The sequence below is a fragment of the Portunus trituberculatus genome, chromosome 50 (assembly GCF_017591435.1).
Source record: "Portunus trituberculatus isolate SZX2019 chromosome 50, ASM1759143v1, whole genome shotgun sequence".
Classification (NCBI taxonomy): Eukaryota; Metazoa; Arthropoda; class Malacostraca; order Decapoda; family Portunidae; genus Portunus; species Portunus trituberculatus.
In genome coordinates this window covers 27,250,035-27,270,034 of record NC_059304.1, presented here as the reverse complement: position 1 = coordinate 27,270,034, position 20,000 = coordinate 27,250,035, and the positions used below count along the sequence as shown (strand labels likewise).

Below are 20,000 nucleotides of genomic sequence, written 5' to 3'. Positions count from 1 at the left end.
TCTGAAGTTTGGCGTTCTGAGGCGTCTCTGACAGTTTTTTCTCCCTCCAGCTGCTTACTATATACAAGGCCTTTAACCATCCTTGCATGGAGTACTCTTCATATATTTTGGGGGGCTCTATTCACAGTTTTACTAGATAGGATAGAATGGGAATTTTTTTTTTTTTTTTCAACTCCCTCCTCTAACTGAATGTTTTCAGCTTCTTTCTTACCGTCGTACTGTTATATATCTTGCTATCTCTTGTTCGTTATTTTCATGCTAACTACTTTACTGGTCTTGCTAACTGCATGCCTCCCTTCCTCCTGCGGCTTCGTTGCACGAAGGCTTTCTTCTTTCTCTCACCCGTTTTGTCCATCTCTTTAATGCAAGACTCAACCAGTACTTTCAATCATTCATACCTTTCTCTGATAAACTCTTGAACTCCCTACCTGTTTCTGTATTTTTCATCTTTCTATGATTTAACTTTTTTTAAGAGGGAGATTTCAAGACATTTATCCCAAACTTTTGGCCAATTCTTCTCTGACATTTAAAGGAACTGGTATTCAAATGGGCCATTGACAGGTTTCACCCTCTTGCGTAAAATAAATAAATAAATAAATAAAATACAATAAAAAAAAAAAAAAAAAAAAAAAATATATATATATATATATATATATATATATATATATATATATATATATATATATATATATATATATATATATATAAAAAAATGAAATCCATTGTTTCACTAAGCACGTTTTAATAAGCAAAGAAGCTAGAACTATGGTTCTAAGGACAAGGACATTATTTTTTTACTGTTACTATGTGGTTTGAATAATAACCGTTGCTGTAACACACACACACACACACACACACACACACACACACACACACACACACACACACACACAGAGAGAGAGAGAGAGAGAGAGAGAGAGAGAGAGAGAGAGAGAGAGAGAGAGAGACGTCCATTTGTAGCCTAAAGGCGGTGTCACACTAGCACTTTTTCTGTCGATTAATGCGATTTCCGTCGATTTCTCAACTTTCCGCATGAACTTATCGCATGAATTTGTCAGACGATAGGGATCGTTTCCGTCTGCAAATTTTCCGCCTTTGTTTACATACCAAGACCAAGACCACAAGACTTGCCGTGTCTCCTCAACCTGCTTCTACGTGCATTGGTTCTACCACTAACCATGAACGCATCCATGCACGCTTTTTGGCTTGTTTAGCTCATCTAAGTTTCGTAATACACAGTATTACGTTCAGAGCAGCGTATCTTTGCCGCAGCGTGGCCTCCATGTTTGTGTTTACATTGTGTTGGCGGGAAGTGACGACGGAAAGTGACGACGAAACACCGTTTGTGTGTGACAGGCCGCACCAAAAATATTGTCGATTTTCTGAAAAACGACGGAAAAAGTAGACGGAAAAAGTGCTAGTGTGACACCGCCTTAACCTTAGTCAATGTTTTATCAAATTCTCCTCTGCCGCTATTTACAAATAACCGATTATAATTTTTAACATTATATATATCTTAGAAGTGTTGATCCTTACTATCATGAACATCTTAACTTTCCTATCATTACTATGATTTTTCTTTTCTTTTAGCTAAAAACATATTTTATTCTTATGCTGTTCACCTACCCACTCAGTCACTTCATTCATGAAGAGGCTGCAGGGCTTGTTCCATCAAACAGCTGTAATCAATAAACACGACATAGCAGATATGTGACATCTTTACTGATATAGAAATGCAATTTTTTTTCGGTACATATTTAACCTCTACTTGCGTATTGTGTGTCACTGGCTAGAGCCCCTCGTGCTGACTATTTTGAAATCCACTTGATACTAGGTGTCGCAAATTATTAACATAGTTAGCATTTTCATACAACTTAGGAAAGGTTATACAAAATTAGTAAAAAAAAAGCCTATTCCCCTTCCCACTAGTCAGTCTACAATAGGCTTTGGCAGGTTACATGAGGCTATGCAAACTTATGTGAAGTAAGATATAAAAACAAGTGTTTCATTTAAAATGTAACAATTTAAAAGTAATGAATGTAATATGTGGAATTGTAAATGAAATAATACACACACGAATAAAGCTAATAATATTTTCTATAAGCATTATTAATCTCGTACTCCTCTGCCATTCCACTAGCAACATAAAAAATAAAGTTCATTCAATAAGATAAAGTTTCGTTTACCGTATATTCTGAAGCAAGACAAAATACGAACATAAAAAAAAAAAAAAAATCGCCTTACTTTCCCACTCTATCTTTTTGTCCCTGCTTTTCGACATGTTACTCACCTCAGGCAAGGTTCACGGGACACAGGACACCTCATTATTCAGGTGCAGGAAACACTCAGAAACACAGCACAACACAAACGTAAGAATCTTAGCAACACGCGATCAATGTGACTGTGTTTACATTCCTTGGTACAAAACGACGCGAAAATAAAAATATGATTCATCCCGTTGATTCTGTCCGTGCACATTACCAATGTAGGTCTAAAAAAAAAAAAAAAAAAAAAAAAATATATATATATATATATATATATATATATATATATATATATATATATATATATATATATATAACTCAGGACGCCTTTTTCTTTGTTTTGAGACTTTGCCGTCTAATGTTTTAGCAGGTCTGCCGACACACGTCCGTCTCTCTCTCTCTCTCTCTCTCTCTCTCTCTCTCTCTCTCTCTCTCTCTCTCTCTCTCTCTCTCTCTCTCTCTCTCTCTCTCTCTCTCTCTCTCTCTCTCTCTCTCTCTCTCTCTCTCTCTCTCTCTCTCTCTCTCTCTCTCTCTCTCTCTCTATATATATATATATATATATATATATATATATATATATATATATATATATATATATATATATATATATATATATATATATATATATATATATATATATATAATGTAAAGGGGAAACCTGGGCAAGGTCAACATAAAAAAAAAATAGGTGCCAGCACCCCTGCCCCTTAAATGAAATCAAGTCATAGGAAGCTGGAAATACGGAAGCAGGCAGGTAGTTCCAGAATTTACCAGAGAAAGGTATTAAAGACTGAGAGCACTAGTTAACTCTTGCATTAGGGAGTTGGACAGAATAGCGGTGAGAAGAAAAAGAAAGTCTTGTGCAGCAAGGCTGGAGAAGGAGAGGAGGCTCGCAGTTAGCAAGATTAGAGGAACCGTTACCATGAAAACAGCGGTAGAAGATAAGAGATACAACATTTTGACAGTGATAAAGATGCAGAAATCATTCAGTCAAAGGAGGAGAGTTGATGAGGCGAAAAGGTTTTTATTCCAACCTCTCTAATATAACTGTGTGAATGGAACCACTCTTGACGCATGTAAAGAGTACTCCATACAGTTGGAAGGGTGAGAAAAAATAAAACTGGTGGAACTCCTCAGAACAGCTAATCTTATAGATGCTGTTTCAGAAAGACATAAGATGTAAAATTTCCAGTTTAGATTATGAATTAAATGACAGAAAGACGATATTCAGTGTAGAAAAGGGTGGCAGCCGAGTGTCATTGAAAAAAAAGGGATAATTTTCTGGAACTTGTGTTGAATTGATGGAAGAATTGATTTTTTTTCCGACATTGAATACTACTAGGTTTTCTTTGCCTCAATCAGAAATCTTAGAAAGATTAGAAAAAAGCCAGGCGTTATGTGGGTTCCTGCGTGATCTGTTGACTTCCTGAAGGACTGGTTGTTTTTAAAAAAGACGTGGAAAGGTATAAGGTAGTATAATCAGCGTAAGAGTAAAAAAGACAAACTTTAAGTTCATAAAAGAATAATAAAAAGAAAGAGCGGGTAACAGAACAGAACCCTGATGAACACCATTGTTAATATGTTTAGGAGAACAGTGGCTGTCTACCACAACAACAACAGAATGGTCGGAAAGGAAACTTTAGATGAAGCTGCAGAGAGAAGGATAGAAACCGTAAGAGGGCAGATTTGAAATCAAAGCATTGTGCCAGACTTAATCAAAAGCTTATGAAATGTCAAACGCAACAACGAGAGTTTCACTGATATCTCTAAAAAGAGAGATTACCAAGACTCAGTGAGGAAAGCTAAAAGATGACCGCATGAGCTGCCTTGATGGAAGCCATATTGGCGATCAAATAGAAGATTTTGCTGACAGTGCTTAAGTGAGCCATATATATATATATATATATATATATATATATATATATATATATATATATATATATATATATATATATATATATATATATAGTTGTCCTTCACTGTTTTCCTTCCTGCATAAAAAAAAAAAAATTTAGGGAATCTTCCTACTCAGGATAGATTCAAATGCTACTTGATGGTAGTTTGAGATTAGAGTGGTCTCCCATTTTTTTTTAAAGAGGTAGGCAAACTCCCAGCAAGAAGGAAAGGTAGAAGTTGATTAAGTTGAAAAAGTTTGGCCAGGCAAGGTGCAAGCATAAAACAGTTTTGAGAACAGTGGACCACCAGATCGATAAGCCTTTTGAAGAGAGCATGGAAAACATCATTATGATTGATGGCATGACATATGAAATAGTTAGAGGGAAGAGGAGAGGGAATGGCTAATCATCTAAAGTAGAGTTGTTAGCAAAGGTTTGAGAGAGAGTTCAGCTTTAGAGACAAAAGTGATAGCAGTGGTGCCTTCAGAAATTAAATAAAAAAGAGTAAGATGAAAAAATAAATTTATTAGAGATGTTTTTGGTCAGATGCCAGAGATCCTGAAGGGAGATAGAGTTTGAAAGAATTTGATTTTTTTTGTTTTTTAATTATGAAGGATTGTTTGGGAAGTTGAAGAACAGACTTCGAATGATTCAGGCCAGAAAATAATGTGCATGAAATTCAGAAGGAAGGCTCAAATACCTATTTTGGGCAACCTCTCGATCATGTATAGCACTAGAAAAGTCTTTGGTAAACCAAGATTTAGAAGGTTTAGTTTGAGAAAAAAGAGTGAAGAATGTACGCCACCATGCCAGACACTATCACCTCTCTTATGCATTCTACACACATATATGCGTCTCTGACACAACAGCAGTAATCATTCAAGGGGAAATCAGCATAGTACCTCCTTAGGTTCCCCAACTGAAAAAAAGACTAAACGCCATGAAGCACCTATACGTTGGGCAATCTTAAGTAGGGATTGAAGAAATACGAGGAAAAAAAAAAAGAAATGAGGCAGTAAACGGAGGAGCTAAACAAAGAAGAGAGGATAACATCATAACCAGAAGAATTAGAGGTAAGAAAATGTAAAGAATGTTTAGTGTATATCTACGATAGTCAAGGATAGGAGTAGGGAGTTGTACCAGTTGCTCTAGGCCATGGACAATAGATCACCATGATGGTCAGTAAAGGGAGAGGAAAGCCAAAGCTGGTGGTGAACATTGACATCTACAAGGATGGTGATTTTTGCGAAAGGATGCCAAGACAGAACGTACTCCAATTTTTAAGGCAAGAAATAAAAGGTTTTATTTTATAATCATAAGAATTGGGGGAGTGATAGTCAGCACATATAAGTTTAGAAGGAGAGTGACTTTTGAGTGAAAGCCAGATGCTGCAAATTCAGAAGATTCAAAAGCGTGGGCACAGGAGCAAGTCAAATCATAATGCATATAGACGCAATATCCAACTTTAGAAGGAAAATGATAATAGATAATGTAAGAGGGAACAGAGAAGGAATTACTGTCAATTGCCTTAGACTGCTGTGTTTCAGTGAGGAAAAGAAGGTGAGATTTAGTAGATGAGACGTGGTAATGTGTTGCCGAAATTAATGAAGGAAAAGTTGAGGGAGGTGTCAAAATATTTTGGGTCGACACCGAGAGAGCAGTCTGATCTGGGGCATTTATTGTCCCTTTTTAAGAAGGGAACTCTGAGGCTGGATTTGGAGTCATCATCTTTTTTTTTATTCTAAGTGAGTGGTGTGTATGTAGCAAGTGCATGTGTGAAGGAGAGCTGTCTTTAGAGGGGAAGCTGTGACTGCCCACTATTTTTGTGAAACAAAGATAAACTTTTAGTGAGATCACCACTAGCTTTCATGGTGAGTTCACAGTTCTCTCTGAACTGATCCAAAACAGAACTAGTGCTGTTAGACCTGTCTGGTAGTAAATTATTGTTTCGGTAGGTGACTTTTTTTATGCAAAAGGGAGACTTGCCAAGGGCAAGAAAACATAAAAAAAGTCCCACTGAAACTGGTAGTTCCCTAAAAGATTTTGAGGGAATATGGAAATACAAAAAACAGCAAGTGAGTTCCAGAGTTAACCAGTAAAAAGTATGAATGATTGAGAGTACTAGTTAACTCTTGCATTAGAGTTGGGCATAATAGGGATGAGAGGAGGAAGAAAGCCGTGAGCAGCGAGACCACAAGAGAACGGGAGGCACGCAGTTAGCAAGGTCAGTAGAGCGATAGAAGATTGAGAGAGCTGCAACATTTCGGCGGTGAGAAAGAGGCTGAAAATTGTCAGTCAGACGAAAAGCTTTTGATTCCACCCTATCTAATAAAACTGAATGGAACCCACCTAATCAGGCGAAGAGTACTCCATACAAGGACGGGTAAGGCCTTTGTACATAGCTAGCAGTTGGAGGGGCAAGGAAACTGGCGGCGATGCCTCAGAACGCCTAACTTCATAGAAATCGTTTTAGCAAGAGATGAGATGTGAAGTTTCCGGTTAATATTATGAATAAAGGACAGATCGAGGATATTCACTGAGGAAGAAGGGGACAGTGAAGTCTCGATGAAGGAGAGGGATCTGGTAGATTGTGTCAAGTAGATAGATGAAGTAGCTGAGTTTTTGAGGCATTGAAACCTGCTAGATTTTTTCTGCCCCAATCAGAAATCTAAGAGAGATCAGAAGTCAAGCGTTATGTGGATTCCCTGCATGATCTGGTGAATTCCTGAAGGATGCTCGTCTCTCAAAGGACGTGGAAAGATTTAGGGTGGTGTAATCAGCGAAGTAGTGGATAAAACTAGAAGCTTGGTTAAGAAGGTCATTAATGAATAATAGAGAGTGGGTGATAGGACAGAACCCTGAGGAACACCACTGTCAATGGGTAGAGAAGAACAGTTGCCGTCTACCACTGCTACAGTATAAAACGGTCAGAAAGGAAACTAGAGATAAAGTTGCATAGAGAAGGATAGAATCCGTAGAAGGGTAGCTTGAAATCAAACTTTGTGCCAGACTCTATCAAAAGATTTTGATATGTCAACGGCGACAGGAAAAATGTCACGAAATTCAGTAAAAGAGGATGACCAAGACTCAGTAAGGAAAGCCAGATCTCTAGTAGAGCGACCTTGAAGGAAGCCATATTGGCGATCATTTAAAAGATCATGAAGTGACATGTTTGAGAATTTTCCCATTGAGGATAGATTAAAAAAAAAACATAGACAAGTTATAGATCAAAGCTACTGGGCTGTACTTTAAGAGATTAGAATGGTCACCCTTTGAGGAACAGGCTGAATGTAGGCATGGTAAACATATGAAAAATTTTGATTGGAGACATGAAATGATCAGAGGGAGGAGAGGGAGGGACAATCCCAGAATCATCTAAGGTGGAGATTTTAGCAAAGGTTTCAATAAAGAATTCAGCTTTAGAGACAGATGAAATGGCAGCGGTGCCATCAAGATGAAATAAATGAGGGAAAAATGAAGACATAAATTTATTGATATTTTTTGGCCAGATGCCAGAAGTCTTGAGGGGAGTTTGAGTTTGAAAGATTTTGGCATTTTCTGTTTATGAATGAGTGTTTGGCAAGTTGTAGAAACATATTTCCTTGCAGAAATATAAAGTGCAGCATGAGATTCAGGAGATTGAAGGATGAAGTACCTTTTGTGGAAAACCTCTATATCATATATATATATATATATATATATATATATATATATATATATATATATATATATATATATATATATATATATGACGAGAACAGGCTGTGTTAAACCAAGTTTTAGGTTGAGAGAAAGTATAGGGAATATACGCCTTCATGACAAACACTATTACCTATGTTATGCGTTCAGCACACAGAGTTGAATCTCTGACACGGAAACATTAGTCATTCCAGGGTAAATCAGCATAATACCTCCTGAGATTCCTCTATCTGGCAGAGGCAAAACGCTAGAAGGACCTCCGGTGAGGAAAAGATCAAGAATGTTGGGGTTAGGAGTAGTGTGTTGCACCATTTGCTCTACGTCATGGAGGGTAGCAAAGTTGAAGGCTAGTTCACCAGGATGGTCAGTGAAGGGAGAGGAAACCCAAAGCTGGTAGGGAACATTGAAATCTGCAAGGACGGAGTTCTCCGCGAAAGATTAGAGGGATAAAATGTGTTCCACTTTGGATGTAAACAGTCAAAAAATTTATTATAGTCAGAAGAGTTAGAGAAGAGATAGACAGCACAGATAAATTTAGTTAGGGAGAGATTATTGAGTCGAAGCCAAATGATCTCCGCGAGAGGGAACATGGACAGAATGTGCTCTACTTTAGAGGTTAAAGTAAAATAATTTACTATAGGCAGAGGAGTTAGGGAAGAAATACAAAGCACAAATAAATTTATTTTGATTGATAATTGAGTCTAAACTATATATATATATATATATATATATATATATATATATATATATATATATATATATATATATATATATATATATATATATATATATATATATATATATATATATATATATATATATATATATATATATATATATATATATATATATATATATATATATATATATATATATATATATATATATATATATATATGCCATGTTTTGTGTTCGGTGAACAGGAATGTGTGCAACACAGGGGTCTTGCCATGGGCTCCCCCTCAGTGCAGTTATGGCTTCCCTCTACATGGAGCTACTGAAGAACGAGAGTTTGCTGCGTATAATGGGGGATGACTGGTTATGGTTTCGTTACGTGGACGACATATTAGGTATAATGCCATCTGATACCAATGTCAATGACAAACTACGGGAGCTCAACGAGGTAAACGTACACATACAGTTTATGGTGGAAGAGGAAGTGAATGGCGTGCTCCCGTTCTTGGATACTGTGATTCACGAGTGAATGGAAATGCAAGATTTTATCCATTTCTATTCACGCCACGACACAAAAAGAAAAATAATAATAATAAATCAGCCGTTGTGCTTGGCTTCTTGCGTGCCCTAAGAGAGTGCAGTGAAATTTTTTTGCACGATGAGTGCACGTACATCATGCAAGCGTTCAGCCGGCTCAAGTATCTGCCGGGTATGCTTCTTAAACTAAAAAGAAAAGCGGAAGAAATTAGGAAGGAGAACATAACGAAAAAGGAGGATGATTTCGTAGTTGTGCCGTCCTCGAAGAGGACGGAACCAATATCCCGTCTCCTTGCGACAGTCGGCTAAAGGGTGATCCACTGCGCAGGGAGGAGGGCGAAGGACAACGTCAGAAGAAGTCAGCATGATAAGAAAGTAAGCAACAGCATGGTATAGAAGATTCCATGTAGTGGATGTTCAGCGGGGCATATCGGGGAAACGTCTAGACTTTAGATTCTAAAGTCTAGACGTTTGCCCGATATACGCTCGTATATCCTTTTGTTTATTCCTCTAAAGTTTAGAGAAACAAACAAAGGGATATACGAGCACAAAACGACATGCGCCACCACAGGATCTCGAATTCCCTGGTAGTGCATGCCAGGGACAAGGGACACCTGGCAGCCTAGGACAGAGTAAAGATCCTTCACACAGGGCTGGAAAAGAGATTAAGAAAAAACTGTTGAAGCAGCACACATCACCACAGAAGAGGCAACGAACCAAAGAGAAGGATTCGTGTGCCTCTCCCGTACAGCCGCGAAACTCATCATCAGTACGACTGGGAGGCCTCTTGACGCAGGCCAATCAGCGAGCTCCATTTCCTAGCATGCCACGATGTGATCCTGCGCAGGGTATATAGATCCTCAGTTAACTGCCTGTAAATTGCAACACGAACCGAGATTGTGATTATATTTTACTAGAGCCTTCGCCTCCTGCTCCCCAGCTTTGATTTATTGCTGGAGCCTGCATTTGTGTACCGGAGCTCTTCCTCTTGGTAGAGAGCCCGCCCATCTGAAGTGCCTTTTTTTACCTTCTAGCGTCCCCCGGCGGGTGTAGGTGAACCCTGCAGCTTGCACAAAGGGGGCCCTTAGAGGGCTGCTTTAAGCCCACCGAACAGGTCGGCCAAAAACTTGGTTTGGGTTAGGTGCGGGGCAGGGATATTTCGATGTTTTTTTTAGCAACCGGGTGTTCAAACTGCTCTGCTTAGGTAGGTTTCTTCAATTTACTATCTTAGCTGTGTCGTGTATCGGGCTTCGGCCCCTTATTAGGATCCATTGTGTTTTGTATTGTTGAATCAATCTAGGCAAATGTTGTAACCATGCCTAGAGTCAAAATAAAGCAACCCCACCCCTCGAGGGCAACTAAAATCCAGCTGCTTAGAATCCTATCGGAACAATTCATATATGCTACCCGGATTATCGCAACCCCAGACACATACATTGTACTCACCAGATCGGACCATGACGCAGACAAAATTTTTTCGCCTACCACCACGCTAAGAAACAAAAAATTCCAGCCCTTACTTCCCCCTGAAATCTGAGCAAAAAGGACCATCATAATAAAAAAATACGGACGACCACATTTATAACAACTCAGAAAAAGATATCGAAGATGAACTTGTCAACGAATATGGATTCTTGAGTGAAGGAATAGAAAATATTTCAAAATTCCTATAACAAAGATCATTAAAGTAACACTAAACAGCTCAACAGCAGCCAAAAAAGCAATTTAAATAGTCTTTTAGCATTCCATATGAGTATCCCCACTTCAACATTAACCTAGACGAGTTTATTCCTGTACTTACTTGTTTAAAGTGCTACACAATAGAGGACCATCCGACAAAGAATGCCCTAAGACTAATGATTATAAAATTTGTTCACAATGCTCCAGCACCGACCACGATTGGAAAATTTGTAAATCAATGAGAAAGCAATGCATCAACTGCAATGGGGACCACAACGCACTAGCTAACAAATGCCCTTTAAAGAAAAAAGAAAAAGAAAAAAAAAACATTGCAGACAAGAGAAAGGTTCGAAAGCAAGGTAACACTCAGACATATAGCCAAATTGCGAAACATGACACCCCTCAGCCACCTACAACCCAACCTATGACTAATTATCTAGAAAGACACACACATGTAAAAATTCAGACGTACCTGATTCATGCCCACTTTCCTAAACTCCATTAACCCAGGAAGCTTTGCCGCTGAATTCAATAAACTTTACAAGATCCCTCACCAGTATAATTATACACCTTCTACTGCCATCTTAAACACAATGATAAAGAACACCTCTGACAACACCTCAAAATGTAATACTGCAGTCCCCAAACAGCCAAGCGTAAACACCAATAATACAACTTCTCAAACAAGCACAAATGTCATTGACAATATTCCATGGATCCAAAACACTCCAACGACAACCGTCAACAACACCCAACCGGAGGACATGCCCGTACTGGAAAAGATTTCTTGCACCCACCTAGGGATGCAAATCATAACCAAGAAAAGCGAGGGATGGCCAAAAGACACTTTCAGTCTTAATTATTTAAAGTCTGCAATAGATAAATGCAGATTGAAATGGAGATGCAATAACACTGTATATAATGAAAAGGAAATCTATTATCACCTTATAAATAACGATATTGATCTCGCTAACTGTTGGTGTATAATGGATGATGCACTTTTTTTTAACAAAATCCAAAGTGGCAAAACTGAGGAGAGGACACCATCCCCCCAGTAAATCAACAAAAACACACCACAGACATCACTCTATAAATAAATATAATAATATATATATAATATATATATATATATATATATATATATATATAATTTATATATTTAATACACACAACACAACAACACATATAACTTCTCACAACATGGCACACACTTATACACCACACACACTAAAAATCGTACAACACAATGTTCAACACTGGAAAAGCAAAAAAAAAAACCGACTTAGTAACATATACAGAGAAATTGACCCTGAAATCATACTACTCAACAGTCACGAGATGGAAACAAACGAAAATATAAAAATACTCAATTACACTATTTACCTTATCAACTCAAGAGATAAAAATGCACGACGGTTCAACTATTCTCGTTAAACATAACCAGAAACACAAAATAAAAGATGATTATTATACTGACATACTACAAATTACAATAGAAACAAATACAGGCCCAATAAACATCACCGCAACATATCTTCCACCTCGAAGACTTTATCTACCAATCCCAGACTTCCATTTAATAGCGTCCCAATCAAGTCTAACCTACATCGTTGGGGACTTGAACGCACATCTCCCGAATTTAGACAAGAAAAAGAGTAATAATGTAGGCAAAGCTCTAATGATGTTGATCGATAATAATAAATTAGTACATATAGGCCCAGATTTTCTAACATACATATCACACAATGCCTTTTCCATCCCAGACATAATACAAACCAACAATAAAACTTACCACAATATACTTATCCAACCAGGACCGACAACTGACTCACACCACATACTCAGAATCATAAAGATAACGTCACATCCTATTAGAATAAACACACCACCTATATACTTACTTCTTATTTCGGCTTCCAGTTAGAGATGATTCTTTGTCAGTGGGGCCAGCCTCCTCGTCCAGTCTCGTCTGTCTTGAATAGTTCCTTGTCTTCTAAGTTCTTCTATTTGTGGCATGTCATATCTATTCAATGTTTCTTCTACTGCATATCTCCATATTTTCCTAGGTCTTCCCTTGGTCTGTTACCATTTGGTATCCATTCCCATATTCTTTCTGGCAATTCTTTCCTCCTCCATCCGCTCAAGATATCTAATATCTTCTCTTATTTTTTTTGTTTCTGACTTTGTCGCTTCTCGTCTTTCCTGTGATTAGTCTTAAAACTCTCATGTCTGCTGCTTGTAGTCTGTTGTCCATGTTTCGGAACCATACGTCAAAGTTGGAGCCAGAACAATTTCAAATATGATTTTCTTGGTTGTTAGAGGTATATGGACATCTTTGAGTAGTGGTTATAATGTTCCTGTTGTTTTAGTATATTGTGTCATTCTTTCAGTAATTTCTTGTTTATTTTTTCCCTTTGATGAAAATATACTTCCAAGGTATTTTACTTCTATGACATTTTCACTGTTCTCTCCTGTATATCTACCACAACGTCTTTTTCTTCCCTTCTACTGACTGTCATGATTTCGTGTTTTTTTTTATTTTTTCTCCGCATTCATCATTAAACCTGCATTTGTCAGAACCTCATTCCATCTCAATAGTGTTCTTTCCAGATCTTGTCTGTTACCACTCCATACAGTTATGTCATCAGCATAGATCATCGTATCCCCTTCTCCTATTTGTCTAGATCCTCTTCTATAACACCTCATTATATCATCCATGTATGCAATAAAGATAAGAGGCGATATGACACTACCCTGCTTTACTTATATTAAACTTAAACCTTACATTAAACCATTTGTCGTTCTTGTATCCTGTTCTTATATTACATTGACAAGGCGTATAGAGGCTCATTATTGCTTTCTTCAACTGACCTTTTATTTCATAATTCTCTTCCAAACACTGCCATAATTGTTCTCTTGGTACCGAGTCAAACGCTTTTTGTAGGTCTATAAAGGCTACATAAGCTGGCTTATAAAGTCCCATGACTTTTCTATTATCATCCTTAACGTAAATATAACATCCGTGGTGCTTCTATTTCATCTATACCCATACTGTTTCTCTTCAAGTTTGTTTTCCATGATCTCTCTGGTTCTCTTTTCCAGAATTCTTTCGTAAACTTTTGTGAGGTGGTTAATCAGTGAGATCCCTCGATAATTCTTGCAGTTTCCTTTCTCGCCTTTTCCTCTGTATATAGGTACTATTATTGTCTTTCCCCATTCTTCTTGAATGCTTCCTCTTATCCATATTTTATTCGAAACTTCTAAGATTTTCATCTTCAGAAGGTGTCCTCCTTGTTTTATTAGTTCTGTTACTAGTCCGTCACAACCTGGAGACTTTCCATTTTTCACTTTTGAGATTGCATCATCCAATTCTTCCTCCGTTATATTATCTTCATTTGTAAGATCATCTTCTTGGTCATGGTTTAATACTGGTTCTTCTTGTATACATAACAAACAAAACTAACTGGGAAGAATTCAAACAAGATGCAAAACTTAAAACAAAACAAAAATATAAACACACAACCATACATCAACCAAACTACCTTTATAAACGCAATGAAAGAGTGGATGACTCCAATAACCTCAACTATGGAAAAACATATACCAACCAGAACACACAAAACAACACGGAAACCTATATACAACCAATGTATTAAAGAACTGCAATGGTGGGTGGAACGACTAATGAAATATAGTTTAAAATCAGGATGGATCTACACAAAATATATCACTTATAAAACCATAAAACACACCATTGTAAAAGAATGCAAAACAACAGAACATAATTAATTGGGAAAATAAAGTAAGCCAAGTACAGACACTCTACAAAGATCGACAGAAATTTTGGCAAAACATAAAGCAGCAAATCAAATCAAACACAATATATAATACAAGATAACAAAAATATATATGAAGAAAAAGACAAAGAAAAAATCTTCAGAGAAATCTGGAGTAATGTCTTCAGAATAAGCCCAACAGGAAATTTGTTATTCGATCAAGAGAATGATCAAATAGTTAATACATATATCAACAACAACATAATAGAAATACTTCCCTACCATCAAGGAAATCCAAATCATTTAAATACCAACAATTACTTAATATCCCAGATCACAATAGAGAATGTTAAAAACATAAGGCAATTCAAAAATAACACACCAGGACACACTAGAATAATTAAAATCATTCTACAGAATCTACCCAATGAAGTTTTAGAAATATTCACTAAACTTCTTAACAAATCACTTTCTATGGGATATTTTCCAAACATATTCAAACCCTCTAAAATAATGTTGATTCCTAAACCAAACAAACCAACAACAGACCCCAACAACTTTCATCCCATCTCACTACTTGAAATACCAGGCAAAATCTATGAAAAAAAAAAAAATTAACATGAGAGTCAAAACATTCCTAGAAAACAACGATATTCTACCTGACTCACAACATGGTTTCTGCAAACACAGATCAACAGACACAGCTCTAGCAACTATCACAGAAACCATTTCAAAAGCTCTCTCAGACAAAAAGCAGTGTTGTACAGTTTTAAGAGATGTCTCCAAGGCATTTGACAAGGTATGGACAAATGGTCTCAAATACAAATTACAAATACAAATTACAACTTGGGGGCCGCCGTGGTACAGTGCAACCATGCATGTATAGTCTCTAAGCGCACGGGTTCGAATGTTCCGAAGGTTGGGCCTTTGACAGCGGTTTATAGCGGGTGGTCAAATATCCAAATAAAAGCCCATGGTATACATACAACTTCCTAGAATAATAGCAAAACTATTTTGCAGCTTTCTCAACAATATACCAGCCTGTTTTTAACTAAATAGTTTCAAAGGTCAAAGCTTTCAACTCCACAGTGGTGTACCACAAGGAAGCAGCCTATCACCCACACTTTACACAATATATACATACGACATACCCCCACCAATTACAGATGGGATAAACATACAATACGCAGACGACATTACACAAATCATAACTCAAGCAGGCAAATCAAGAAATATGCTAACAAAAAAGATAGAGAAGGAAATTAAAAACATAAATAATTTTGAGAACAAATGGAAAATAAAAACCAACACATCAAAATTCACTATCCTTCCCATAGCTTTTTTAAAGACAACCCCGGTTAATATTGAAGGAAACTTAATACCCTACTCAAATGAAGCAAGTGTACTAGGATTAAAACTCTGCATGTCACCATAAAAATCTTCCCTTACACTCAAAGTAATAAAACACTTTGAAATGCTAAACACCAACATAAAATTACACTTAGTTAAAGCATGTGTCCTTACTATCGTAACATACCCAACTTACATACTTAATGGACTCTCAAAACAACAAATGCTTTCACTAAAACTAATACAAAACAGAGCATTAAGGTTTGCAAACCAAGAAAAAAATATCCATATACAAAAACAACTCAGGAACTGCACACATTATCTAACCTTGAACCTCTAAACATCATAATCCATAAAAAATGAAACACCATTAAGCAAAGAATTGAGAACATCCTTAACGATACAACATACATTACAGCAATGAATGTTTACGAACATGAAAGTGAACACAATTGGTTCAAGAAATCTAAAAAGAATCTTAACAAAAATAACCCAGCCCCCATTTTCACAAAATACCACACAAAATACCTACCTTGGGGACATCTGACATAAAACATACAACATCACACCCATCCCACACGATCTGGAATATAGTATAACAACTAACAAACAAGGCACATGGATGATTTTCTCTCTACTTTGCTCTGCACTCTGAAATGCTGGGGAGGATGTGTGGCCTCTCTTACGGTCGTGTAGAGCATGGTGGCTCTTGTTACCAATTCCACTCCCCGGCAAGGGGTGGTGCACACCGGCGCAGACAACTGGCAGCGGAGAGAGGTTAAGAAGAAACAGTACATCCATCCGTAATTCCATAACATACCCACCAATTAATTTAACTTTGTAATCCAAATAAAATCACATACACAAACAAAAAACACAAAACACTATGACAGTTTTCATGCGCCCTCTGCTCCGTGCCCTGAGTTGCTTGGGAGGATGTGTAGATTCTCTAGCGGTCGTATAGAGCATGGTGGCTCCCGCTACCACTTCCCCTCCCCAGCAAGAGGTGGTGGACAGCGGCAATGTCTGCAGACAACCGGCAGCGGAGAGAGGCAAAACAGGAAAAAAAAGAAAAAGAAAAAAAAAAACACTTAAATGTTTGATAAAGAGCCAAGACATAAGGTGAAGTAAATAGGTCATTGGCAGAAGTAAGCCGCAAAAGAGAGAAAAAAATAAAGTAAGAATTAGCAAGTCGGTTTGCCCATCACCTTTACACTCCCACTTTATTTCCTTTCTCACTATAGCCCTCAACACTTCCCTTCCCACCAACTTTAACTCTTCATATTTTCACCCATCTTTTCTATCCCCCATCAACTCAACTCAACTGTAAATCGCAAACCGGACTGCCTGGCTGCTTTCATTCTCCTACTTGTTTTTTTCTATTTTTCACTTCCTTTCTCTTCCAGTGTACCTCCAACGAGAAGGTACACTTCCCCCATCTTCTGTATATACAACTTTCTGTATATAAACTTTATAAACTGTAAATCATTCTCTCTGAAGAAGCCTTGTAGGTGAAACATTATAATTAAGTACTCCTACGATTCCTGAGTTTCCCTACACCAGCAACTCGTGTGTGTATGTGTGTATGTGTGTGTGTGTGTGTGTGTATATATATATATATATATATATATATATATATATATATATATATATATATATATATATATATATATATATATATATATATATATATATATATATATATATATATATATATATATATATATATATATATATATATATATATATATATATATATATATATATATATATATATATATATATATATATATATATATATATATATATATATATATATATAGAGAGAGAGAGAGAGAGAGAGAGAGAGAGAGAGAGAGAGAGAGAGAGAGAGAGAGAGAGAGAGAGAGAGAGAGAGAGAGAGAGAGAGAGAGAGAGAGAGAGAGAGAGAGAGAGAGAGAGAGAGAGAGAGAGAGAGAGAGAGAGAGAGAGAGAGAGAGAGAGAGAGAGAGAGAGAGAGAGAGAGAGAGAGAGAGAGAGAGAGAGAGAGAGAGAGAGAGAGAGAGAGAGAGAGAGAGAGAGAGATCCCAAATTTCTCTTAGCACAATCTTTGGTTGCAGGTATGGTGCTCCATTTCAATATAGGTTCAGTCATATATTTCACCGGTTGGAAGATGTTGGAATCACTTCACGTTGGAAAGATGAAGTTATAGCACGACGGATACAAGAAAACAGAGATGCTGTCTTAAAAAATCCAGCAGTAAAATACAAGACTTTTCAGGGTGCGAATCCTCAACAGGAACAAGAAAAGGTAAAGTTTGTTTTAGGAATTAATACATTTTTTTATATTTTTTCTGATGATACGAAAAATATATTGATGATTTTTGTTTTTTTCCAGTGTAACAATTTCGTCATATATCAATCACCTCCTCGTTTTTATTTTTTTTTACTAGTGAGCAAGTTAAATTAATCTAGGTTCGGGCAATTTCTCCGGATGCTTTGATGCCTTTTACACAATACTGTGGAACTGGAAACTATATTGCTGTTTGATATTCCTACACAATTATTTTGAGCTCCCTTGTCAAGCAAATGTGCCTTGACACAAAAAAAGGACAACACCAGTGCATATTTCAGAGAACCAAATAAACAGCTTGCCACAATACAACTATTTGGCATCTTCCCTATTCTGATCGGGTCAAACCACAAAAAAAAACTTAGATCTTCAGGTCGTAAATCCCTTTTGTCAATTCAACTGGAAGCGCCCCATAGTCTTGCAGTGACAGTAGGTTGAATGATTTTTGAGCTTCGACTTAAGTGATCGACTTCCTCTTCGAGTTTAGAAGATGCATGTTATATGAATTCCTTATTGTAGACTTGTTCTCAAACTCAACACTGTGAGAAGGGATTGTCGGATCCTGCAGTAGTACTGCCTTCAAATCATTTATATCCTAATAGCACAACAATCACTGATATACTTTCTTCTTTTCATGAAGACACATAAACAGGGGATACACAGATGATCGAACACACATTTGATAGGTACATAGATAATTACAGGGTTAAGAGATAGAGAGAAAGACTGATAATACTTGTGATAAACTGAGCTTGCTCTCATTGTACTTGTCTCTTACTCATGACGATGATGAATTAAGAGGAAGACTGATAAGACGTGATGAACTAAGGTTGTTCTGATTGTACTTCTCTCTAACTCATGACGATTATGAATTGTGTGAGAGGAAGACTGATAAGACTTGTGCTCAGCTGATCTCTCTCTGATTATACTTGTCTCTCACTTTTGACGATCATTATGAGACAATGTACTCCATCATTCTTGTCTCTGATTTCCAATAGGTAACTTATACTGAATGATCAGATCATGGTCTATTTCATATATATATATATATATATATATATATATATATATATATATATATATATATATATATATATATATATATATATACATATATATATATATATATATATATATATATATATATATATATATATATATATATATATATATATATATATATATATATATATATATATATATATATATATATATATATATATATATATATATATATATATATATATATATATATATATATATATATATATATATATATATATATATATATATATATATATATATATATATATATATATATATATATATATATATATATATATATATATATATATATATATATATATATATATATATATATATATATATATATATATATATATATATATATATATATATATATATATATATATATATATATATATATATATATATATATTTTTTTTTTTTTTTTTTTTTCTGGATCGGGATAAACAGTGAATAATGAATCAGACACACCATTAAGATGAAAGTGACAATATTGTACGGCAGCAACATCTAGACAATAATCTCACATGTAAATTTGCTTGCTGGGAGCTAACTTTCCCAGTAATTCAATCCTCCGTTTCCGTATACACTTGGGAAAGTCAGTTCAGTTGCTGACATGTTAGCACGCAATTTTGCTCCTGTCTCAGCCATCAAAAATCATCCTGTCATGACATCTAGAGACATCAAGAGATAAATATATATTTTATTGTGTATAAAACTTGAATACATGTAAATAAATATGGTAG

The 20,000-nt window shown here is 36.1% G+C and overlaps 1 protein-coding gene across 1 annotated transcript in view; it reads left to right on the top strand.

Annotated features, from left to right (window-relative positions):
- LOC123499935 overlaps nucleotides 1-19,223 on the top strand; it is a 133,768-nt gene extending 114,545 nt beyond the window's left edge. The window contains exons 5-6 of the mRNA XM_045248466.1: nucleotides 17,976-18,165; nucleotides 19,206-19,223. Coding sequence (XP_045104401.1) covers nucleotides 17,976-18,165; nucleotides 19,206-19,223 — 208 coding nt within the window. The remainder of the gene's footprint in view (nucleotides 1-17,975; nucleotides 18,166-19,205) is intronic.
- The last annotated feature ends 777 nt before the right edge of the window (nucleotides 19,224-20,000 follow it).